Here is a 27,168-nt window from a genome sequence, read left to right as displayed (position 1 = left end):
TGGGTCGTGGTGTTTTCATTGTCATTTGTTTCTAGGTATTTTTTGATTTCCTCTTTGATTTCTTCAGTGATCTCTTGGTTATTTAGTAGTGTACTGTTTAACCTCCATGTGTTTGTATTTTTTACAGTCTTTTTTCCTGTGACTGATATCTAGTGTCATAGCATTGTGGTCGGAAAAGATACTTTTTACAATGTCAATTTTCTTAAGTTTACCAAGGCCTGATTTTTGACCCAAGATATGATCTGTCCTGGAGAATGTTCCATGAGCACTTGAGAAGAATGTGTATTCTGTTGTTTTTGGATGGAATGTCCTATATATATCAATTAAGTCCATCTTGTTTAATATGTCATTTAAAGCTTGTGTTTCCTTATTTATTTTCAGTTTGGATGATCTGTCCATTGGTGAAAGTGGGGTGTTAAAGTCCCCTGATATTATTGTGTTACTGTCAATTTCCCCTTTTATGGCTGTTAGCATTTGCCTTATGTATTGAGGTGCTCCTATGTTGGGTGCATAAATATTAACAATTGTTATATCGTCTTCTTGGATTGATCCCTTGATCATTATGTAGTGTCCATCTTTGTCTCTTATAATAGTCTTTATTTTAAAGTCTATTTTGTCTGATATGAGAATTGCTACTCCAGCTTTCTTTTGATTTCCATTTGCATGGAATATCTTTTTCCATCCCCTCACTTTCAGTCTGTATGTGTCCTTACGTCTGAAGTGGGTCTCTTGTAGACAGCATATATATGGGTCTTGTTTTTGTATCCTTTCAGCCAGTCTGTATCTTTTGGTGGGAGCATTTAACCCATTTACCTTTAAGGTAATTATCGACATGTATGTTCCTATTACCATTTTCTTAATTGTTTTGGGTTTGTTTTTGTAGGTCTTTTCCTTCTCTTGTGTTTTCTGCCTAGAGAAGTTCCTTTAGCCTTTGTTGTAAAGCTGGCTTGGTGGTGCCAATTTCTCTTAACTTTTGCTTGTCTGTAAACGTTTTAATTTCCTCATCAAATCTGAATGAGATCCTTGCTGGGTAGCGTAATCTTGGTTGTAGGTTTTTCCCTTTCATCACTTTAAGTATGTCCTGCCACTCCCTTCTGGCTTGCAGAGTTTCTGCTGAAAGATCAGCTGTTAACCTTATGGGGATTCCCTTGTATGTTATTTGTCACTTTTCCCTTGCTGCTTTTAGTATTTTTTCTTTGTAGTTAATTTTTGATAGTTTGATTAATATGTGCCTTGGCATGTTTCTCCTTGGATTTATCCTCTATGGGAGTCTCTGTGCTTCCTGGACTTGATTGACTATTTCCTTTCCCATGTTAGGGAAGTTTTCAACTATAATCTCTTCAAATATTTTCTCAGACCCTTTCTTTTTCTCTTCTTCTGGGACCCCTATAGTTCAAGTGTTGTTACCTTTAATGTTGTCCCAGAGGTCTCTGAGACTGTCCTCAATTCTTTTCATGCTTTTTTCTTTATCATGCTCTGTGGTAGTTATTTCCACTATTTTATCTTGCAGGTCACTTATCCGTTCTTCTGCCTCAGTTATTCTGCTATTGATTCCTTCTAGAGAATTTTAATTTAATATATTTTGTTGTTCATCATTGTATGTTTTCTCTTTAGTTCTTCTAGGTCCTTATTAAACATTTCTTGTATTTTCTCCATTCTATTTCCAAGATTTTGGATCATCTTTACTATCATTACTCTGAATTCTTTTTCAGGTAGACTGCCTATTTCCTCTTCATTTGTTTGGTCTGGTGGGTTTTTACCTTGCTCCTTCATCTGCTGCATATTTCTCTGTCGTTCCATTTTGCTTAACTTGTTGTGTCTGGGGTCTCCTTTTCACAGGCTGCAGGTTCATAGTTCCCATTGTTTTTGGTGTCTGCCCCCAGTGGCTAAGATTGGTTCAGTGGCTTGTCTGGGCTTCCTGGTGGAAGGGACTGGTGCCTGTGTTCTGGTGGCTGGGTGGGGCTGGATCTTGTCTTTCTGGTGGGCAGATCCACATCTGGTGGTGTGTTTTGGGGTGTCTGTGAACTTAGTATTAATTTAGGCAGCCTCTCTGCTAATGGGTGGTGTTGTGTTCCTGTCCTGCTAGTTTTTTGGCATGGGACATCCAGCACTGGAGTTTGCTGGCCGTTCAGTGGAGCTGGGTCCTAGTGTTGAGATGGAGGTCTCTTTATAGAGCTCTCGTCAGTTGATCTTACATGGGGCTGGGAGGTCTCTGGTGGTCCAGTGTCCTGAACTCGGCTCTTCCACCTTAGAGGCTCAGGCCTGACACCAGGCCAGAGCACCAAGACCCTCTTGATGTCTGTTTTCCTTCCTGCTACTCTCCTTCTCCTCCTCCCTTAGAATCCTCTCGCCAGTGAAGCTGCTTGGTTTTCTCTGCCAGCCACAAAGAAGCTGTCTTTAACTCTGTCCAAGGTTGGGTGGAAGTACTTGAGTGCTCTTAGACGACCAAGTCATGTTTATTATCCTTCCCCTACACGGTAGCAGTTTCTCATGAGTAAACAGTTCTCTATTGATAGTGTGCCTTTTATCATCCTCTTGGGTCTTCAAATGATTGTAACAATTTTCCCGTTTTATACTAGACTGAAGGGACTATGAGTCACTTTCCTTTTCATGCATGTTCAACTCTTTTGCTCCTGCCTCATTTTGCCAGGATACCGTTTCTTTGTGGGTACCTGTGCAGGTGAGCTGGGTCCTCTGCTCGGGGCCTCACACAGGAGGCTGCACGGGAGCTGCTGGTCAGGACTGGAGACTCATTTAAGGCTCCAGATCCTCTAGCAGGCACATGGTTGTTGTTGGAATTCGCTTCCTTTTGGTTGTTGAGCTCAAGCCCTCAGCTGATAGAGACCATCTGCTATTCCCTCACATGTGGGCCCCTCTCCAAAATGGAAGTTCACTCCTCGGGCAGCCGTCCTGTCACAGAGTCACCTGAGGGCCGGGCGTCCTGTCCTGGGGCTCCTTTCCTCAGGTCCCAGAGATGCCTGAGCGGTGGCCTCCTGTCAGGGGCTTCCCAGTCAGGTGCAGTCACCTGAGGGCTGGGCTTGGGGTCTGAGTCATGTGGGGCGCTGGACACTCACCTTCTCTGCTCCCGAGTGCGCCATCGAGGGCTTCGGCCGGCGTCTGAGCCCGGTTTATATTCTTAACAATAAACGTACAAGAGTGCCCGTTTCCTCCTTAATATACCAATAGTATGTTACCAAAGGTTTTTGTCTTGTCCAAATTGATAGGTGAAAATGAGACCACAGTGTCACATTTTACTTTGCATTCTTTGTAATGAATGAATTTGACCATCTTTTTAGACTTAGTTTTCTATATGCTTAAGACCCAATATTTATTTGCTTTTCTTGATGGGCTCTTTGTTATAAATTAGGAAGAATTCTTTTAAGAATTCAGAATTCTTTTAAGAATTAAGAATTAATTTTAAGAAAATCAGCCCTTTATCTGTGATAGGAGTTGAGAATTTTTCCCCCAGTTTGTTGTGTGTCTTTTTAATATTTGTGGGTATTTTTTCCCAACCGTTTAGAATTGTGTGTAGTCAACATTACAAATTGTTTATGGCTTCAGATTTTGTGTCCTATTTCAAAAGCTCCTCTCCTATATGAGGATATTTAAGAAATGTTTTACCCATATTTTCCTTGGTACACTAACGGTTTCACTTTTTACATGATAATATTTGATCTGTGTAGAATATAGTTTTATGCAATGTGTGGATGGGGATCCAAATATATTTTTTTTCCAGATGATTACAGAACTGGGTGTGTTGAATAATCTGTCTTCTCTTTTGATTTGAAATATCACTTTTATCATTTACTAAGTTCCCATATCTACTTAGATTTATTTCTGGGCTTTCAATATGCTATAGAACCATATTGTTTTAATTACTATAGTTTAAAACAAAATCAAACAAAATACACAGAAACACATACATATGTCCTTACTTCAAGACTCTTACTTGAAGAGACTCTTACTCAAATTATTTTGCATAATTTTCCTGGTTATTCTTTCTTGTTTATTTTTCTCCTTAAACTTTAGAGTCAGCTTGTATAATTTGCAAAATATTCTGTTGGTATTTTACGGGTTGTGTTAGCTTAAGAAGAATTGACATCTTTATAATGTTGTGTCTTCCTTTTCAAGAATATGACACACCTTTCCATTTGTTCAGATCTTCATTCGTGTACCCAATATCACTTTAAAGTAGTCCTCAGAGTGTTCATATTAATTAGGATTAAGTGGTGCAAATCACACAGAACCACCAAATACCAACCACTAATAGCTGAAAGAACATAGAAATGTGCTTCTCTCTTCTCTTCAAGAATTCTGGAGGTGGTCATTCCAGGGCTGGTATGGTACCCACCACTGTCAGGGTCCCAGGCTGTTTCTATAATATTACTCTGTCATGATTGGCTTTCATTCTAACATGATCTTACAGTTCAAGAAAGCTACTGGAGCTCTGGCTATTATATCTGCATTCCAAAATATAGTCAGACAGTGATAGGGAAGAAAGATGCCTCCTTCCTGTAAGGAACTTCTGTAAAGTTACACAAACAGCATGTCTGCAATGGAGGCTGCAAAATAAGTCTTAATTCCTAGTGGCCGTGTGCTGAGCTAAAAAACCAGGGAAGAGAACTGGCAGTCTCTGCCAAAGTGGATTATATTATTTGTCTTGGTGCTTTACACATACTTATATCTGTTATTTGATTTATAAGTTTCAAGTTTTATCTTTTGACCCTCCAGCTATAAAATATGAAAAAATCAGTATATTTATTTTATCTTTCACCATTTCCCCCTCCTCCTCCCAGCTTTTGCTAGTTAAATCATTAGAATTGTAGGGGTGGAACAAGAAAACCTTTCCTCTACCCATTAGGTTCTGTAGCTGGGGCCTGTGAATTAAACTAACAAAAGGCAGATTAACAGAAGAAAAAAAAAACCAGAGTTTATTTATGCATGCAAAGTACAAACACATGGGAGAATTTTGTGATGAGTAACTCAAAGGGGTAGTTAGAAATTGAGGCTTATATATCATCCTAAAAAGGGCAATGAATTGTGGAGAAGTGACAAGACAAAGGAAAGAGGATGTCTTTGGGCTCCCAGGGGTGGTAAATTGTGGGAACGTGAGTATATATATGGGGAAATTAATGGAAGATTAGGGTTACTGTAGTAAGGTTTGTGTTTGTGCAGAGCCATCTCTGAGCCAACTTTCTGTTTCTAGTGGTGATGCTTGTTTCTCTTCCTCTTGGTATGGGAGAGGGGAGGGGGAAGACCTTCACAAAGGGAAATTTATGTCCTGTTCTTGGGCAGTTGGGAAGAAGGCAGTGAGCTCCTTCTGTGTCTTCTGCTTCTTAATTGCCTTCAGCTCAAAGTAATCCTATGTCAAAGTGATATATTTGAGGGTGATATTTTCTGATCCCCTTCACTACCTTGTAAGATTATAATTCACATTTGTTTTAGTTTTAGTCCCACAGCTAAACAGTCAGTACTCACCACCAGTCTTTTGGCCTTAATTTTCCATTAATCTCTTTGTCAGGTAAAGTTTGTCTTCCTCCAGTTTCTTCAAAAAGAGCTCATGGGGGGGCTTCCCTGGTGGCGCAGTGGTTGAGAGTCCGCCTGCCGATGCAGGGGACACGGGTTTGTGCCCCGGTCCGGGAAGATCCCACATGCCCCGGAGCATCTGGGCCCATGAGCCATGGCTGCTGAGCCTGCGCTCCGCAATGGGAGAGGCCACAACAGTGAGAGGCCCGCGTACCGGGAAAAAAAAAAAAAAAAGAGCTCATGGGAACTATGTTCTCTGAGTTCTTTCATGTCCTAAACTGTTTCCTATTTTCTATATATTCATATTAACTAGCTGTAAAATTCTTAGATATGACTTTATTTTCTTGATGTATTTGTAAACATTGCTCCAATGCTCCTAGAATGGAATGTTGATATGGAAAAGTTTGAGGCCAGCCTGATTATTTCTCTCATATAGTTGACCTGAGATTTTGATTTGAATGCCCAAATTTTCTTTGTTTATCTTTTGAATCCAATAACTTGCAATTGATTGTTCTGTAGGTGGATCTGCATGAATTTTTCCTAGCATGGAGTATGTCCTTTCAAATTGTACATTCAAGTCTTCTTTTATTTCTGAAAAATTTCCTTGAATTATACCTTGAAATATTTTTTCTGTTCCATTATTTGAGGTCTCATCTTCAGAGATACCAATTAGATGCCTGCTGAATCTTTTTTTCTCTATTCCTTTTGAATTTTTCATCCATTTCTCTCTTTGGCTCCTTTTTTTCCCATCCTGTCTTTTATTCCTGTCTGTCTTCATATGTGCTGCTTCAAATATATCTTTCATTTCTGTGATGATTTAATTTTTTTCTTCCTCCTCTTCTTGAGATTTTCCAACTTATATATCATTTCCTACTTTGACTTACCATATTTTCCTTGTGCTCTTATTTTGAAGACATGATTGGTCCCTATTTTTAAAAGATTATGTTTCAATAATGGTGTTATGTGTTTTCATCTCTTCTTTAGCATTTTTCTAGTGAGTGTTCTCTATTTGCTATTTGTTAGTTTCCTTTTTTCCTTGGACTGTCTTAGTGTATATGTTTTATAGATTCCTTACTGACTATTACTCAGTTTTGAATGAAGTAAGTTCTTCTCGGACCAGCTGGTTTCAGGAGGTTGGAGTCGGGCCAGAGAATTCCAGGGCGCCCGTCCCAGACTAGTAGGAATTTGCCTTTAGGCACAGCATTGTGTATGTGAGTTCAACTTATTCTTTATTATCTCTTGTCAAAAATAGCACTGCAGGATTGTTCACAAGGCAGACTCTCCCTCTCCACCTCACTCACAAAGTACTTCTAGCAATTATGGCTTTTCTTTATAATTTCTCCTTCAGCCCTATAATTCTAAGCTTCTGTAGCCTTTGTATCAAAAGGTCAAGGACATTCTCAGCCATGAATGTCTGCTCTTGGCATTTCTCCATATCCCCATTTGACCTTTACATATAACCTTTCTAAAAAAGAATATGGATTCCTTTAAGTCTCATTAATGAGGGAGTTAGTGTTTCTGTTTCCTATTCTCCTTATTGCTTTTGAGTGATTTGGAAGAAGTGGAGAAACTTCTAAGTATATTGTTAAATTGAAAATGGCTATGCCTCCGCATGAGATGATCCTTGCTAAATGCCTAGAGATTCCAGAATCCTGTATATTTCGTATTTTCTAAAGAGAAGAATTCCCTGTGCCTGTGGCATAGTCTTCTGTAGCTCCCCAAAAGTGATAGCAGAAAAAGAGAAACTGAGGGAAAAAGTCTCAATCATCTATATATACCCCAAACTTCATATAAATGTCTTGATTACATTTAGATAAAAATCTACCTGTTATGAACTCCATGAGTGATAACAATTGGTTTATTTGTTATGAATTTTTGTTTCATGTAGTATGATTATGTGATTTACCTTAAAGAAATTCCAAATCTTAATCTGCTAAATGGGGATTTTTCCTTCAAAGGGGTGACCTTTGGAATACACTAATTCTAATGGTTTATATCACAGATCAGAATATTTTTGGAATATCTCTAAAGAGTTACTTCTATAATTAGTTTATAAGACACAAAAAAGTGCTTTGTTACTTTCTCAGTCCTGAACTCAGCTAATCATTCACCTTATTAACAAGACAGTGCCATCTGACTTCACATTTTTTCAAAAATAATCACATCCTGGGACTTCCCTGGCGGTTCAGTGGTTAAGATTCTGCGCTTCCACTGCAGGGGGCGCAGGTTTGATCCCTGGTTGGGGAACTAGGATCCCACAAGCCGCAGGGCTCGGCAAAAAAAAAAGTTATATCCACCTTCAAAAAATATGTGGCCATCACCAATCAGGTCATCATCTTACATGTTTTACATTCAAATGAATGTTTCCTCTCCATGACAATTACTTCAAAGACAAGAGATTCAGATGTGTCTCAAAGGGCAACAAAGGAAAAATTTTTAGGTGCCTTAATTAATGGCAGTATTATTTATATTAACATTAATTATTACAAGCATGCAGAGGTAATTTTTATGTATATAAAGAATTTTTTTGAAAAACTGGGAATGATTTTTCTGTAGAACATAAAGCCTTGGAGGGATAGCTATGATTGAATTCTGCTCATGAATACCTGTGTTAATTCAAGTTAAAAGTACATAGATATGCTAATATGACCTTGAGAAATGAGAATATATTGTAAGCCTCCACCAAAGCTGGGCTGTAGGTTCTTATCTCTCTGCTCTGTTCTGTGGCAGCTCTGCTTTAACAACCTTCTTTGGCTTGGGAACACCTCTGGCTCAGATAGTGTTAGACTGTCTTCAGCCCACATGATGGTCTCTGATCTAATTCATGTAGTCTTGATTTTACTGGAAGTACATGGTAATATAAGGAATTCACCTTAAGCTTCATGACCCATTCAGGATATCCTCTGTTATGCATGGTCTTATGTTGTAAGACTACAAATATACAGTCCATGGCTTCAAGGATCTCTCCACTGGAGTGGAAGGGCAGCATGGAGGTGGAAGGAAGGGAAGGAAAGAAAAAAGTAGGTGAACGTTCATACAACCTTGGGATATGGCTATGTGGTATAAGTGAGATATATATAAAATGGTATGGGAACCCAGGGAAACCCAGAGGAGGAAAATATTTGAAAGCTGATCAAGTAGAAGAAGACGGAAATCTATTCTCTGTTTCTCCAAAGAACAAAACTTCGACCAGTAGTTAGAAAGTACAATGAAGCAGATTTTGACTCAATACAAAGGAATTTTTTAACAGCTACAGTTGTCCAAAAATAGACCAAACCAACTGTCTGGAAAAAGTAGCGGGGTCTGAATCACAGATGTTTATTCAGAGGCTGTGCAATGGTGATCTGTCAGGGTATGTATGTCACAATGAGTGGTATGAAAAAATGAAAAACACATGATTTCCAAGGACCCTTCCCTCCCTAAAATTCTGCTCTCTACCTCCAAGTTCTTTGTGTTTGTCCAAATCAATCTTATTACCTTATAGTCACACTTTATAGGTTGCTAAAATTCAGATTATAGAATCTACCGATGTCAGTCAAATTTGGTTTCTCTGTAAGAGTAAATGAGGAAATAAATGTAAAAGTATCTGATAGATTACTTAACAATTGTTAGTTGAATTTGAATCAGTAAAAAATAAGCACGTGAAAAGAAAAGCTTTGATGCTTTCTGGAAAGGCAGAGCATACACACATATGCAACCATCCGAATCTCATTCCTTCTCCCAGTCTTAATGGAGGGCTGAGAAATGAACTTGGATTTGTTTGCAGGAGATAATGTTTGAGGTAACTAGGACCAAGCTTTCCACACCTTGGATAGAGGAAATCCATAGTCCACTCAATAATATTACAATGTCTTCCTTAAACAGTGACTCACACGCTCATATTGAGAAATATGGATAATTTCTGGAGGTATGTGGAATGTGGAAGTTAATTTATAGACTTCTGTTGCATTAGTTAGCAATTTGACCAAGAGGGAAAGAAGATGATTCTGTTATTGATCGATTTAATTTGTGGTACTGGCTTTGATTAAAGAATCCATCAGAAATTGAGGTAAAGATAATATTTTAAATGATACTTTTACTTATTACTCACAAGTTTCATGATCTTTGCCTATAGTACCAGCATTATTAAGATGGGTTAATCAAAATTTTCTTTGTAAAAGAAACATAAATGATAATAAGAATAATAGTTACATTAATTGAGCACCTTCTATGTAATTAACTTGTATTATCTTTTATAAAATAGATGCTAACATTTCCACTACACAGATTGTCACCAAGATTTGATTGTTTGTAAATAGCTCAAAACACACTCAAGTCCAAGCTATTTGTCCTTGTAGCCTACTTTCTCAACTGCTATACAATACTGCCTTGGGCTCACCAGACAAGCTACCTAATAGAATGGAAATGGCTAAACTTTGCACCTTCTCTGAGCTGCAAATCATTTTGGAATTCACATCAGTTATCTTTCCAATGTGAACTAAGGGATGGACTATTACCAGGTAGTGTCATATGTGGGGAAACTGATTTCAGCCCAATAGCAGGTGTCTTCTTGCCTTTTAGAGAGACTCCAACTTGGTGCAGTGGTAGAAAAGTATATTTAAGCTATAAATATTAAGGTGAACATTTTTGTGGGATGCACGGAAAGCTTAAAACACATCAAATTTTGAAGGGAAAAATTTAAGCCTATAACTACCATTTTCCCTGTGGGTTAAAGATGAAACGGAGATGAATATGCCCTCTTCTTTTCCCTTCAATGAGAGAATTTAATCTGAATAGTTTTGTTCAGGATATTTCTAGGGAACTTGAACACTATATGAATGTTTAAAATATTTTATTTTCCTGTTATTGTCCCTTCTGGCAGTAAATGTAAGTTTTCATAGACTTTCTAAGTGTGGTTTTGGATAATGTTACATAAATGTTTTAGAGTATTATGCTAGGGAATATGGGTAGCAGTATCTTAGTCCTCAAACTTTATAAGTAATGCCAACAAGAGCTGTCCTTTTCTAAGCAGGAACTATGCTTTTTACATGCATTTGATTATTTAATCTGTACAACTTATTAGTTGAGTTTTATTACCCCCATTTTATAAATGAGGAAATGGAAGCTTAAAGAGTTTAAGCACCTTTAATTCACTCAGCTAGTAAATAAAGGCCTACATTCAAATTCATAGGGTTTTTTTTTTTTTTTTTTTTTTGTGGTACGCAGGCCTCTCACTGTTGTGGCCTCTCCCGTTGCGGAGCACAGGCTCCGGATGCGCAGGCTCAGCGACCATGGCTCACAGGCCCAGCCGCTCTGCGGCATGTGGGATCCTCCCGGAGCAGGGCACGAACCCGCGTCCCCTGCATCGGCAGGCGGACTCTCAACCACTACGCCACCAGGGAAGCCCCTCAAATTCCTAAGTTTTTTACTCCAAACTTCTGCCTCATTTCCATTTTTAGAAGTTTCATTTTTTCTGGAGATAGTATTTCTAAATAATGCACTTCTGAATGGTACTAAATAAGACCCTTATAAGCCCTGAGTTATTCTCAGTTTCTTTACAACATGAAGTTTTTACAGCTTTGTTTGTAAAAGTGAAAAATATTTGTTTATCATGACCGAATGACTGTTGGCTACTGAAGATGGAATGAATGCCCAGGCTAGCGAGGCACATCGATTTGCTAGGCAGCATTAAAAACCTATTTATAAGAGTATTTTAATTGTTTTTATTTTATTATATTTTAAATTTTGATTATGGACTATTTCAAACACAGAAAGGTATCACAAAATGTCCTGTTGGACATCTATGTCACTACCATCCTACTTTAATAAATATTAACATTTTGCCATATTCTTTTCGGATCTTTTTTGTAAGGAAATTTTGATACAACTAAAATACCCCTACTCTATTACATTGGCTTTCATCCCTCCCCAGTGATCTTCACTATCTTGAAGTTCTTGTATGTTCTTCCCACGTATACTTTATTATTTACATAAGTATATTCATACCATTATGTATTGATACTAGTTTTATGTGGTTTTGAAATATACATAAATAACATTACATATTCTGGTTTTTTCACTTATCTTTATATTTTTGAGAATTATCTATATTGATACACATATGTCTTGTTTTTCATTCTAACTGTTCTATAATATCCCATTGTATGAATACACAATTTTTGTTTATTCCTCTGTTGACGAAAATTTAGCTTATTTTCCATTTTTGCCTATTATAAATAATGCTGTATTGAACATTCTAGTAAATGTCTCCTTTTGCACATTTGTAAGTGTTTTTCCGGGTTGTGTACCTGGGAGTGGTAATATCAATTTCTATTTCCAGTAACAGGGTATAAGAGTTTCCCAATGTTCTCACAAGAACTTGGTATTATCAGAATTTTTAAATTTTTAAATTTAAACTACAAAACAACTTCCCTTTATACTTCAAAAACGTCAGCATCATGAAAGACAAGGAAAGGCCAAGGAGCTGTTCCAGATTAAAGGAGACTGAAGATACATGACATCTAAAAGCAACATGTGATCCTTGATTGGGAAAATGAGACAGTTTGATCCATGTTAATTTTTCTAAAGTTTGATCATTGTAGCATGGTTATATAAGAGAACATTCTTAGAAAATACTCATGGAAATATTTAGGGATAAAATGACATGATGTCTGAAAATTATTTTCAAATGCTTTAGCAATATAATCATAATAGACACAGGGAGCAAGATAAGCAAATGTGGCAAATTTCTAACATTCGTGAATCAAGGTGAAAAGTCTGAAGTCCCTTTATTTTACTTTCAACTTTTCTGTGCGTTTGAATTTTTTTCAAAAGAAAAAACGTTTGCCAAACGTATATGTGTGAATTGGTATTAATTTTTTAAATGTACTCTTCTCTGATTACCAATGAGATTGAACATCTTTTCATACATTTGTTGGTCATTCAGTTTTCCTTTCTTGTGAATTTAAATTCTTTTTCCTAATTCTACTTGGCTGTTTGTCTTTACCTTAGTGACTTGTCAAAATTCTATCATGTCCTGGATACTGATCCTTGGTCAGTATGTTTTGCAAGCAGCCTGTCTCCCTCTTTGGTTTGTCTTTTAACTTCATGTAATGGTTCACTAAGGAGTCGCAGCCTGTGAATGTATGAAAGTGACTTTGTTTTCAATAATTTCCCACTAACTGTCTTCTTTTGAACTCTTCTTTTCCACTGAATGGAGGAGCCCTTTACAACACCTTGTCAAGGCTCCATAACTTTCCAGTGACTTTGGGTTATTAGAAAGTCTCATGTTTGTAATTAAAGAGATAGTTATGTTTATTTTGAAACTTGAGAATTCCCTGGCAGTCAGTGGTTAGAACTTGGTGCTTTCACTGCTGAGGGCCGGGGTTCAATCCCTGGTGGGGGAACTAAGATCCTGCAGGCCATGCTGCAGGGCCAAAAATAAGTAAATAAATAAGTAAATAAATAAAAATTATTGAGAGAGAGAGAAAAAAAGAAAGAAAGAAAGAAAGAAAGAAAGAAAGAAAGAAAGAAAACCTCTCCAAATCAATCTAGCACTCTTCTCCTCACTCCTATAGCACAAGCTAAACCTCTGAAGGTGATTCCAGTGGCTGAAGGCTGTGGTCTGCTTTGTCCACACCTCCTCCTGTTAGCTCTTCTAGGTGTTCATCCTGTGCTATGTGGAGAGGCAAGGGGAAGAAGCTGAAAGGTAAACATTTTTCCCTTGAGTTAACTGCAGGTTGCAGTCTCTTCCTTGTTGTTCGTCACTAGTGCTCTAACACTGATCAAATCCTGATGTCCTGCTTGTGGCCGTCACCAAACTGCTGCCTGTCTAACTGGGCGGGGGCACGTTTAAAGGGTTTGAGAAGGCGATGCACAGCTCCCTGATGCAGAGATCTGGCTCTCACTTGAGGTGTGGATCTAATTTTCACCTTTCCCATAAGGAGAGCCCATTGTCCAAGCCCCAATTTATTGAAAAGATTATCGTTTCCCACTGATGTGTATTCCATCCAACATAGTGGACATTTGTCTCTGTTTGTCAAATATTGAGAGTACAGGTTGACCCAATGGCTGTTCCTCTCTTATCACAGTTCTTTTTCCTTTCTGACTAAATTACCAGGATCAGGCCAGCAAGCCTGCTGGAACAGCCATCTAATTGGAAGCAGGATGCCAGGCTCCCTTTCGTACAGGCAACCCTAAACTTTACATTGCCTTGGATTTCCTTCTTCCCTTCGCTTCTAGGAGGCGGGCTGCACCTTCTCCCTTCCACACAGGTAAGGGAGAGAATAACCTCTCTCCCCGCAAAGCCCATGATCCCTCCCATGTCTCACTCTCTTTCCTAATGTGAGGTGAGGAGAAAGTAGTTGGTAAGTTCAATACTGATCTAGTGAGTCTCAGTAAGCCCTGAGGGGAGGTGGATGGCTCCAGCTGCAGGGGCCAACGTGGTCTTAGACCATGGTGGCTGACCTGGTACTTAGCATCCTTTTTCATCAGTCTTGGGTTTATCAACAATTCCAGGACAGCAGGAAAAATCCCATCTGACATAAGATTACATGTTATTGATATTCTTCCTTGTATGAAAGTTTTAAATTGTCCTAATATGGTCAGATGTATCAACATTTTCCTTATGGCTTATCCTTTCTGTTAGCTTTCTCAAGAAACATCACCATATTCCTTTCAAAGTTTTTGCTTTTCACATTTAGATTTTTCGTCCATTTGGCTCTCTTCTTTAATATATGGTGTGAGGAAGGTCTAATTTTAACTTTCCCTGTAAGGATAGTCCATTGTCTAGGCCCTATTTGTTGAGCAGTCTTTTCTTTCCCACTGATTTGTATTACCGCCTTTCAAGCTGCTTTTCACTGATAAACACTTCATTGTTTTTTCTTTCTATAGGAATATGCCTGCATTGTCCCCAAAACTTAATTATATCCCACCCACAGTGAATTGTCCCAGTGAGGTTTCGTTGGAGCAGGGATTGTATTCACTGTTGCATCTCCAGTGCCTAGTATGGTACCTGGCACAGAGCTGGCGCTCACTAAAAATATTTGGTGAATGAATGAATGAGTCCAGCCTAAGGTCTGTCCTGGGGTCCGGATTCCACACAACTCAACAAGTTTTATACATATTTTATTATGACTGATAAAATGGGCTTTTCCTTTTTGATAGCATGGGCTCCCTCTCAATCTGTCATTATTCTCTGAGACAGACATTTTGAATTATCCTAGATTTCTCCTTTTTACTTGACCTTGGCATCTAGTGGGTCACTTTGGTTCATAATTCATACTTTCTTAAAACTGAGGTACATTTTCCACCCTCACTATATCTGCATTTCAGTTAGAACTTTTTTTTCTTTTCTTTATTGTCTTTTTAATGCTTGATATATGCACAAGAATATGTGCAGCACGTCAATTATGAAGTATAATTACATGCATACCTAGGAAGCCACCACTTCCGTGAGAGGGGTAACATTATCTGTCCACTGCCTTTGCATGGGTGCCCCTCCCTAGGCCACACCCTTGCCTCCACCTAAGGGGTAGTCACTATCTGGAAGTCTGGGTTTCTCATCCTCTGGCTTTGGCTTTCTTTTCAAATATAGGTTTATCACAAATATAGATAGTCCTAAAAATGCATTTTGTGGATTTACTTTTATTTAGTAACCTTATAAGGATAGTTTCATACTTTGTGAAGTCTGCAACTTGAATTTGTCATTCAACATTTATGCTTCTAAGATTCATCCATACTGTTGTGTGTGGCCATGGTTCATTAATTGCATTAATTAATTTCATTAGTGAACAGAATGACATTACACTGTGTAACATACCATGATTTATTTGTCTATTCTTCTGTTGGTATTTGTTTGGACTGTTTCCAGGTTTTTTGGTGTCTCAGACAAGATTGCTATAAACCTTGTCTATGTCTGTCTCTTGGTCCACATGTGCTAAGTTTCTCTAGGGCCTATACCAAGGAGTGGCCTTTCTGAGTGAAAGGATATGCAAGTGTCCAACTTCAAAATATAACGCCAAATTGATAGGGGATTAAGAGATACAGACTACTATGAATAAAATAAGCGGCAAGGATATATTGTATGGCAGAGGGAAAGATAGCCATTGATTTATAATAACTTTAAATGCAGTGTACTCTATAAGAATATTGAATCACTGTGTTGTACACCTGAAACTAATATAATATTGTAAATCAGCTGTACTTCAATTACAAAAAGATGATGCCGACTTGTTTTTCAAAGTGCTCTACTGTACTTGTACTCATGCCAGTGAAGTACAAAAGTCCCATTGATCCATATCCTTTCCAACACTTGGCATTATAAGATTTATTAATTTTTCTCTTTTCAGATATAAAATTGTATCGCTTTTTTCCAGTTTTATTGAGATATAATTAACATACAGCACTGTATAAGTTTAAGGTGTACAGCATAATGATTTGACTTACATACATCATGAGATGATTATCATAAGTTCAGTGAACATCAGTCATCTCATATAGATACAAAATTAAACAAATGGAAAAAAAAATTTTCTTGTGATGAGAACGCTTTGGATTTACTCTCTTACCAACTTTCATATATAATATAAAAGAGTGTTAATTGTATTTATCATGTTGTACATTACATCCCTAGTACTTATTTATCTTATAATGAAGTTTGTACCATTTGACTGCCTTCATCCAATTCCCCTCCCCACCCCCATGTATCTCCTTTTAATTGTAATTTGTATTTCCCCAAGAAAAGATTTTGAGACTGTTTTATATGCATGTTGGCCATTCACAGTTCCATTTCAGTGAAGTGTCTGTTTGTCTTTTGCCCATTTTTCTATTGGATTATTTGAGTTTTTCTTATTAAAGTTCTTCATATATCTTGGATCCAGATTCTTTACCAGTTGTAAGTATCATCAATATTTTCTCCCAATGTGTGGCTTGCCTTTTTACTTTCTTTATGGTACCTTTATAAACAGAAGTTTTAATGAAGTTTTAATTGTAATGAAGTTGAGTTTATAAATCTGAAAAGTGGAAATTATAATAGAATTATAATTATAGTAGAAATACTATAATTAGAATTTTTATCTTGTTTAAAAAACATCCAGTTATACACTGAATTTATAAATATATTCTCCTATACTTCCTTTTAAAGGATTTAAAAGCTTTGTCTTTCATATTTAAGATGCATGTGGAGTTCCTTTTTTTGTGCATGGTGTGAAGTAGGGCTCCAATTTAATTTTTTCCATATGGATAAACAATTATCTTGTAAGAGCATTTATTTAGTTTGAAATATATTCACAATATATATTGCTATGAGAGGAAAACATATAACAGAATATATGGTATTTAGACAACATAAAATGTAATACATATAGTAATTAGTATATATACAAAATTTAAAGATATTGGAAAGACATACACTAAAATAACAGCAATGATTATCTTTGGACGGTGGGATCATTGATGATTTTCGTTTATTGTTTAGTTCTCTGTATTTTCCAAATTCTCCGTATTGAACATATATTTATATATTTTTTAAACAGTGAGAAATAAGGTGGTATCTATAGATGATAATTTAGTGTCAATGCGCCTTAAAGAGAAATCATTATTTGAAAGAGAAGCCATGAATTGAAGTCTTTTAGCTTAACTTCTTTTGAAGCTTCTTGCATCCCCGGAGTGGGGTGGCAGTGAGGGTGAATGAAGGCTGGGTCAGGGCAATGTTTGTGGATCATTCAGTAAAACTCAGTACAAGGTGAAAAGGGATGAGGCTCTGAAATCTGGGTGAGTCTTCTGTAAATAGTTACATACAGCTTCTCTCCCCTGGGTTCTTTGCTTTACAGGTATGTAAGGCTCTTTGGGAAATAGGATCCAGATTACTTATGTGTATCATTGGTGATACAATTTTTTTTTTTTTTGGCCCAACAGCAGATAATGAAAAGACTTATAAAGCGGTATGTTTTGAAAGCACAAGTAGACAAAGAAAATGATGAAGTTAATGAAGGTAAGCACCTTCAACTTGAGAAACATCCTTTTACAACTAATTTAATAAACTTGGAAAACTTCATATTGAAGGATACTTTAAAAATCCAATATGGGAGAGTAAGAAATGAAAGTAAAAGTCAACCAGAAATAACTATTGTTAGTGCAATTCCTTCTTACCCTGCTTTCAAAAAAAAAAAAGAAAACAAATTTAAGTTGATTTTGGAGTTGCCTTGTATTTTGACTCATCATAATATATCAAAGCAAGACTAAGCCACTTAATCCCAGTAGGAAAGACGGGGGCATTACTGATTTCAGTACAAAACATTTTAATAATAAATTAAAATTAAAACGTGTGAAAAAAAAAATCCAATCTCAGGTAACTGGGTTCCTCCAAGATTGACAGGAGAATCTTACGCTACATTTCTAAAACTCTTTCTTTTTAAAGAAACCGTCACTTAAATTGTCAATCAGAGACAGTTTATCACTACAGAATGCCCTGATTTCTTAGAATGTAAAGTCTGCCATCTTTCTGGGAGTTTTTAATCCCTATTACATAAGTTGTCTGTAGTTTCACTTCTGTTTCAGGGAGTTCACATTGAGTGTTAACATTTTTCCAGTGATGCAGATAGAATAACGTTGGCTCAAACAGAATCCACATTTCTGTAGAAAAATCTTTACTTTGTTGTCCAGAAAGAAATCTCTAACCCATTTTTCTCATCTGGTGTTTCTCTTTCGCCTTTCACTTTTCTTCTTGGCACCTGTTTTCCAGGCATATCCTAGGCAGCACGTCTGTCTGGACTGTAACACTTTTTCATCAAAGGCTGGGGTATAAGACAAAGTACAGGTCCAGAGATGGAAAGAATTCAACCAGGGAGAAATAAGTTGCCCTAAAAATAGAAACTATAGCTTTCAACACCAGTGAGATGCTACTAGATAGAGCTACGCTGATAAGAAAAGGCTAAACTAAACTGTTGAGCTTTGAAGCCATTACTTGATTAATACAAGGAATCTCTTACAAATCTGAGTCAATACAATGGTATGTGTTTGTAGAAATCTAAGAATGTGTGATTGGAAACCAGCAAAAACCCAATCATGTCGACCTAGAAACAGTCTCAGAGAGACAGGATTGGAATTGAGTTTTAGTTTAGAAAGCAGAAACCTTATCTGTTGTACCATAACCTCCCTGAAAACAAACAAAAAAACTAAGTGAAGGGGGCAATGGGCCACCATGACAGCATCAAAAACAAGGAGTCATCTTCCAAGTCCTTTTATACAAAAGAGGAAAGTGAATTAAGGAAAATTTGGAGTTTTGAACAAAGTTCTAACTAAGAAAGTATATCATATAATTTAACCTGTTCACTGAATAAATGAAGAAGCTAAATTCCAAAGAGGTTGAGTAATTTGTGTTTCCTCTATTGGCAAACTAAGTACAACACTTAGTGTGTAGGCTTCCCGTAACTCAAAAACAAGGAAGAAGAATGTAGTAGTAGGGAGGTGAAAGGGGGCCCACTGGGCTTATGGTCCAAATATGATATTAAATGCTGTGAGAATCCATTTCTTCCACCAAAGACTGGCCTTGCGATTTCTAATTTGATCAGTTTATTTCCTCTACGTTGCCAAATGTGAAAGGAAAAGCCCCCCCCACACCTTTTTTTTGCCACAAAAAGAATCAAATGTTTTGTGTGTATTCTTGAGGAAGAGCTAGAATTCTTTAAAATAAAAGGTTCTGACGTTTATATAATAAAAGAACATAGATTATACTTTAAAGCATCATAAAGATACCAGGAAATACCATGAAAGATATGTTTTACATATGATTCTATTATAGAAAGCTATTAAAGTGCCAGTGATTTAAAGAATCATTTCTTGGATTCAAGATAAATTCATGCCCCAAGGTTTACCTTTCAAAGTCAATGGCTTATCTACATTACAATTATTTGCAAGAGAATCCAGTTGTTAATTGCAATCTACACACGCTCAAAGTATTACCAAGCTAAATTATGGGAATAGTTGTGTTTTAATAGCCAGAAGTTTCCTATGGAGACTTCTGCGTATGTAAACATTGCCAGTGGTACTACATCTAAACTCCTTAATTTCACCATTGCTTGTTATTTCCTTATACATCATCCCCTGTGCCACAGAAACTAATTTGTTTGTTCCTTAGCTCCATGTTCATTGCCACTGCCTTCCCTAAGAAATACCCCTACTCTTTTTCCTTCCTTTCCCTTACTTCAAACTTGACCTCAGTTTACTTCTTACATGTGAGTATTTGCCTGTTATATAGATTGATTCATTTTTAGAAATGTTTCATTTTACTAGGATTTCCTTCCAGCCTAGCAATGGGAGATGATCCATATAGGTGTCAACCCTTATGGCTCAGGGAACCAGACAAACTCCCTGAAGATAGAAAGGAGATACTCTGATTATAGACCAGTTAACAGAGAAATCACCCTGTGTTAAAAATCGGCTGAGCCACAGGACAATACTTTAGCTGAGTTTTACTTTTAAAACATAGCTGAACTACTTTTTATAGCTTTTTTTTCAAAAGCCAGTACATTTTTAAAGGCAGACATTCCTTAAACATTCTAAAGGAAAACACCTAAAGTAACTATGTTGGAGATGTTATGAGACAAATGCATTCATGTATAAATTTCACTCTTTGTTTTTTTCTAAATACGAAGGGCAAATTACCAATTATATGTTTTTTAATACAAATACCATAGGTGAATTAAAAGAAATCAAGCAAGATATCTCCAGCCTTCGCTATGAACTTTTGGAGGACAAGAGCCAAGCGACTGAGGAATTAGCCATTCTAATTCATAAACTCAGTGAGAAACTGAATCCCAGCGTGCTGAGATGTGAATGATTCAGTAACCTGGAATTATGGCTTTGACTGTAGCACAATTGTGGGCAATAATATTTCTAAGTATGAAATACTTGAAAAACTATGATGTAAATTTTTAGTGTTAACTACCTTTATCATGTGAATCTTTAAAAGTTAGGTCTTAATGATTTTACTGTTTTATCACATGCAAATGGTCTTCATTTTAATTGTCTGCCTTGACATTACAAACAATGACGTGCCATTGTATTTAAAGGCCCAATATTACTACATTATTGATATTTTTGTCCATTTTAGAATAAACTTTGTGTCTTTGCACTACCTGTTTGCCTCTAAGAGACTGTAAGCTCCTTGGGGACAGGGACCATGTCTTATTCATCTTTGTGTCTCCAACATCTAGTACAGTGCCTGGTACATAGTAGGTGCTCAATAAATGTTGTCAAAACCAACTGAACTGAACTGCCAACAAAATACAAATAAAAATTAAAAGGCCATCACTATGTAGCATATATTCCCTTGTCCAAGTGCTAAAGAGATTTTTTTTTTTTTGAAAAATATAAACTGAAAAAATTTTACAAACAGCTATGACTTGGTCAGATTTTCTTAGAATTTTTGACATCACTGATAATCCTAGAACCTTTGAGCCCTGAATGAAGAATTTCACAATGAAATGGGTTAATAGAAAATATAATTACATTACATATTTGTTTCATAGAATTGTTCAGAACAACACATTAAAGATTTTTCTAAAGTATATACTTTTTGCTTACTGTCTTAGATTTTCATTTGGTTTTTTTCAGTAATGTGACTTTAGTCAGTGGGGTGGTGAATTTTGTAGGGTCGGGGGTTATGCAGGGTTGTTAGTTTGTTATAACCTCCTAATTTCTGCCTCTGGTGCTTTAATGCTAAATAAGTTATCAACAACTGACTTCATATCTTGCCTGTTAGCTCCACTCTGAGTTTTGGAGGGTATGCTATGGGGAGGAATAGGAAGGAGCAATGGCTGTGTACCTGGAAAGCCATGTCCAAGCATCACCAGGTGGGTTTCATTTTCCTTTGAGGCATCTCTTGCCATCATTGCTTACAATGATTGACATCCTTTTCCTTATCAAGGGATTTCACTTACACTTGCTACACAAAATAGATTGTGATGTATGTGTATGACTTACTATATAACTGAGCTGAACACTGGTAATATCCACAACGCCTCATGACTTTACTAGGAAAGGGGATACAGACAGGTAAGTTCCCTCCTCTCTTCACAGACCATAAAACGTCAAAGTATTTGTTTTAACCAGCTAGGTTTAAATCTCTCATAGAGTTATGCTTACCGTCCTAATTCTCTTCAGTCTGTTCCTCTCAAATCTTACCAGAATACAAATTATGATCATAGATCATAGATAGTTTTATAGGTTCTAAAAGCCAATTACATACATAATACTTTGAGTCATTGCTATCACACAGGAAGGCTTTCTAGACATGAAGACAAAAATGAACATTAAATGGAACTACATAAAGCTCTTTAAAGATTATTTCTTAGTTTCTACTTTTGAGGACTTAATTAAGAAAAGAACTTTATACATTTTTTGCTACCATTGTAGGATATTTCATTAGCTTTTGTGCTATGCTAATAGTATTTTGTCTTAAACATTGTTCAAACTTTATGTATGTTATGTTATACCTCAGAACAGAATAAAAGACTGAATTTTTCATTGTTATATGTTACTATACTTTATATTACAGCAGTAAAGATATGGAGTGTCCATAATAGACAACACTTTCAGTCTTATCCATAGTATTGTCTAGGATTCCAAGTGTGGGTATTTTTGTTTACAGCTATGGAGCAGAATAATAAGTAATATTTTTGATTGGGGTTGGAAAAATGTTGAATGTAAAAGTGTTAAAAGCAGCTGGTTTAGGATTCTTGGAGTCTTGAGTGAAGATAAAACTCACGTCATCTATGCCATGTGAGTACATACATCTTTTCAGTCCATACCTTTCACAACTCTAGAGCTCTCAACATAGGGTTTTTTCTCCTTTATTTACTATGCTTGTGTAAAACTAGTATGTTTTTGATATTTCACATTTTTTCTTTTTTTATAGTTTCTGGGTGGTAGTCCAGAGGAAGATGTGATACCAAGGTGTGGTAGATGCTATTGATACTATGGGTGCCCTGCCCACATTGCCTTGAATGGACCAGGGCATGCATCTCTCAGATCCAGAGTGTCGGCTCCTTAACAGTTCCCAACTATCCTGTTCCCCAGGGAACTGCCCTCAGCTGAAAGAAAGCAGCCCTGTCGTTATGACCTCCCCTCCTCACACCAATAAACGACCAACTGGCGTGGTCGCACAAAAAGCTGTCCCCTTGTGTCAAGGTAGGGCCAACTCTTTTGGTGCAGTTCATGTTTCAGAGCTCTGGATAGGATTAGGCTGCAGCTAGACTCCAGCTGAGACCAAATCTTTTCTTAGCTTCTTCCCTGTTTTATCCTTCCTCCCTCCCTCCCTTTCTCCTGAGAGCATCCCCTCAATAAATCACCACGTCCAAATCTTGTTAGAATTTGCGTCTAGGGAACCACCCTAAGAGGTAGGTATTACTGTGGTAACTTAAGGGTGAGGTGAAGATTAGTTTAGAGGATTACCGTGAGAATTAATACTTCTTTGAGGTTAATGATAGGCCTGGGCCACCAAGTCCTTGACCCACTTACTATTGTAACAGGCACATTGGGCTTAAAAGTAAAGTTCAAAGAAGTTGGTGGAGGGAGAAGTTCAAAGAAGTTGGAGAAGGGAACACTTTAACAGGACCAAAAGCAACTTGTCTAGCAAAAGACATTTAGGTGCTTATGATTGATTACAGGACTATCAAAGTCCAATATCTCCTATTTTTTGACCTCTTTGCTATGCTTAGTTTTTTCCTCTGTTACAGATAAGATCAAGGAAAGGAGACAACACTCAACTGGCTTCTTAGGCTTATTGTTTAAAAAGTTTGGCACTTTGTAAGTGCTTGCTGTATTAAACTTACTGAGGACCCTTGACTTGCTGGAATTCACAATATGTTGAGAACCTTGGATTCATAGACTTGAAATCAAAGAAGGGACTATGCAAAATAGTATCCAGTGTCTTCAGAAAGTTCTGTGCACTACTGAAACTTAGAAATGACATAAATATGTTGTGATTATTAAAAGCAAAGTTAGGGAATTCCCTGGCGGTCCAGTGGTTAGGACTCCACGCTTGCTTTCACTGCTGCGGGCTGGGTTTGATCCCTGGTCAGAGAAATAAGATTCCACAAGCCACACTGCTCCAACCAAAAAAAAAAAAAGCAAAGTTAGTATAATTTAGGATAATTCTCTTTCCCCATCATGTCCACCATATTTCAATTCAAATGTGTAAACCAAATGAGAGCAGCTTTTGTAAATGGGATGGTAAAGTGTCATATGGCCAATGTCTAAAGGAAACTGAAGCCGCATTAATTGTTAATTGTGTGGCCTGAAACAAATCACTTAACTTCTCTGGTCTCATACATTGTCCAGTCAAACAGGGTTATGCTACACCAGGGGTTCCTGGTCTCTGGGCATTGTAGAGGTGTTTCAGAAGGTTAATATCATCTTCCAAGGTGGTAATGATCTCTGTTTCCATATCTTGCTTTTATTTAAAGTCAGCCTAAAAGGGCTATTTGTTATTTTTCTTTTTCCATTGTATGTTTCTTTTTTTCTTTTAAAACAAGAGTTTGAGAGTTTCCAAATTGGTACCACATGTTAGTGGAGACCAATATGTATACTCATGACTCAGTCACTCAGCCAACCACCTCTAGCTGTGTTGATGGTTTTAACACAATTCATGAATAATGAATTTAATGCTCCTATTCTTAGTAATGAGTTCTTTAATTTATGCTTACAATGATTGCTTTAAGACCACAACATAAGGTTATAAGTTACTGAAGTGCATGGTAATTCAGTAAATTTGTCTCATGGCAATTTTTATCACATCTGAGATGCAATCATCTGGGGTTTTGTTGTGTTGTGTTCTATTGGGGGGTTTCGTTTTGTTTTGACTTATATTTCTTTTTGATGTAGCCCACCAAGATGTCGCAACTACCTTAAGACATGTTTAAAAAGTGAAAATATAGTGGCAATTTTGTCTAACTTTGTATTTCATTTATTGTGAATAAAAACTCCCCACCCTGCTAATTATTTGAGAAGTGCTTAAAATTAGTAGTTTGAAACCTTTGCTCATCATTTTGAAACAGAACACAGTACTTAAAAATAAAAAATACATCCCTTGCCTTTTCTAGATGCAGAATGAAAGAATTCCAAGTGACATATCATACAAGCTCTTTTTATTTAATTTTGATAATATGTTATAGCCTCATTTCTATGTTTTAAAAGTTGATCTTCAGGACTTCCCTTGTGGCAAAGTGGTTAGGAATCTGCCTGCCAGTGCAGGGGACACGGGTTCGAGCCCTGGTCTGGGAGGATCCTACATGCCACATGCCATGGAGCAACTAAGCCTGTGCACCAGGTTTTTGACATTTTGATGGTTTGTTTGTTATAGTACAAAAACATAACAATATTGATATCGGTACCATTTTCCTTAAATTGTTAACATGCACTGCCAGGACCTAAAAAGGGAAACAAGAAAATAGACGGTGGGAAGATTCGGTACTCACCGTCTTAGAATACCCTTTATCAGAAACTTGCAATCACTGGGACAGCGGATTGCATACTTTGGAAACTATGCCCAGTTAAACAGATGACTCTTAAACACCTTATGGAAAACAAAAAAACAGGAGGAGAAGCTCATAATTCTTCAATTTGTAACCGACTAAAGTTATTTTGGTATATTTCTTAACAGTCTTTTCCTATAATTGAAGTCATAGTATACACACAATTTGATATTCTTTTAAAATTGTCCTGAGCACTTTCCACATTGCTATACGGCCTTCATTATTTTCACTTTCAATGGCTGCATAATAGCCCGGAAAGTGGAGGGATGCAATACTCCCCTATCATTGGACACGTAGGTTCCTACTTTAAATAATGCCTCGATCATGGCTTCTAACCTATTTTGTGTTGTTTTCATAGACTAAATATCCAGAATTGGGTTATAGGTTAAAAATATCACCACATACTTTATAGATTTGGATATACATTACTAAGTTGCTTTTGAAAAGGGTTTTTATTACTAGTTTAAAGCATCATAGATGATGAGCACGCGCTCTCTCTACAGCATATAGTGGTATCATTTAAATTTATTTTCTAATTTGAAAGGCAAAAAATGTATCTTGCTTTACTATTATTGATTACAAGTGAAGGTAACAAATTTCTATATGTTTGTTCAGTAGCCACCTTCTTTGTGTATTGTCTGTTCATGTTTTTCTTATTGGAATAATTATATTTTTTTATATTTGTATGAACTGTTTATTAAGATACTAACTACACATATTTATCCTAAATTTTTTTTATGAATGTATTTATTTATTTTGGGGCTGCATTGGGTCTTCGTTGCTGTGCGTGGGCTTTCTCTAGTTGCATTGAGCAGGGGGCTACTCTTTGTTGCGGTGCGCTGGTTTCTCATTGCGGTGGCTTCTCTTGTTCTGGAGCACAGGCTCTAGGCGTGCAGGCTTCAGTAGTTGTGGCACGTGGGCTCAATAGTTGTGGCACATGGGCTCAGTAGTTGTGGCACACGGGCTTAGTCGCTCTGTGGCATGTGGGATCTTCCTGGACCAGGGCTCGAAACCGTGTCCCCTGCATTGGCAGGCGGATTCTTAACCACTGTGCCACCAGGGAAGTCCTAAATTATTTTGTTTTAAAATTTTTGTGACATATTGAAATGTCTAATCTTTGTTTTTCATATCTGTTTTTTCTTTGTGGTTTCTTCTATTCTTTTTAAGATGAAACAAATTCCTTTCTGTTATGGGCTGAATTGTGCCTCCCCCCCACCCCCAGCCCCCGCCAAATTCATATGTTGAAATCCTAATCCCCAGTACCTCAGAATGTGACTGTATTTGGAGAAAGGACCTTTAAAGAAATAATTAAGTTAAAGTTATGTCACTAGGGTGGACCTTTATCCTGCATGACTGATGGCCTTATTAGAGGAGGAGATTAGGACACAGATGAACACAGAGGGAAGACCATATGAAGAAACAGGGAGAAGATGGCCATCTACACGCCCAGGAGAAATGCCTCAGAGGATTGGTTTGGTTCCCTGCTGACAACTTGATTTTGTAATCCTAGCTTGTGAGATCATACAAGAAAATAAATTTCTGTTGTCTAAGCCACTCAGTTTGTACTACTTTATTATAGTGGCTCTATCTAACTAATACACCTTCCAACCCCCTAAATTCCATAAAATTCTATTACAATTCTATTTTATCTCCTCTATGGCTTTATTTTTTCAATTTACTTCTAAAATTTATCTGTATTTTTGTTGAGTCTTAATGGATATTTTCTCCAAATTTCTACACAGCTAAACCATCTTCAGGCATTGTTGTCTATTTCAATACTGAGTTATTTTGGCCTCAGCAAAAGAATTGTCTGGGGCTTCCCTGTTGGTGCAGTGGTTAAGAATCCGCCTGCCAACGCAGGGGACAAGGGTTCAAGCCCTGGTCTGGGAAGATCCCACATGCTGCGGAACAACTAAGCCTGTGCGCCACAACTACTGAGCCTGCGCTCTAGATTCTGTGAGCCACAACTACTGAGCCCGTGTGCCACAACTACTGAAGCCCGCATGCCTAGAGCCCGTGCTCCACAACAAGAGAAGCCACTGCAATGAGAAGCCCGCTGCACTGCAACAAAGAGTAGCCCCCACTCTCTGCAACTAGAGAAAGCCCGTGTGCAGCAACGAAGACCCAA

The 27,168-nt window shown here is 37.2% G+C and overlaps 1 protein-coding gene across 5 annotated transcripts in view; it reads left to right on the top strand.

Moving 5' to 3' along the window:
* The window catches only part of TRPC3 (transient receptor potential cation channel subfamily C member 3), a 79,639-nt gene extending 59,065 nt beyond the window's left edge, over positions 1 to 20,574 (top strand). For all 5 annotated transcript variants that reach the window (XM_060011855.1, XM_060011854.1, XM_060011856.1 and 2 more), the window contains 2 exons: positions 17,422 to 17,497; positions 20,202 to 20,574. In XM_060011855.1, the coding sequence (XP_059867838.1) occupies positions 17,422 to 17,497; positions 20,202 to 20,344 (219 nt within the window). In that variant the 3' untranslated portion in view covers positions 20,345 to 20,574. The remainder of the gene's footprint in view (positions 1 to 17,421; positions 17,498 to 20,201) is intronic.
* Positions 20,575 to 27,168: the final 6,594 nt, after the last annotated feature.

The sequence above is a fragment of the Delphinus delphis genome, chromosome 5 (genome assembly GCF_949987515.2).
Source record: "Delphinus delphis chromosome 5, mDelDel1.2, whole genome shotgun sequence".
Classification (NCBI taxonomy): domain Eukaryota; kingdom Metazoa; phylum Chordata; class Mammalia; order Artiodactyla; family Delphinidae; genus Delphinus; species Delphinus delphis.
This window is presented reverse-complemented; position numbering and strand designations above follow the sequence as displayed.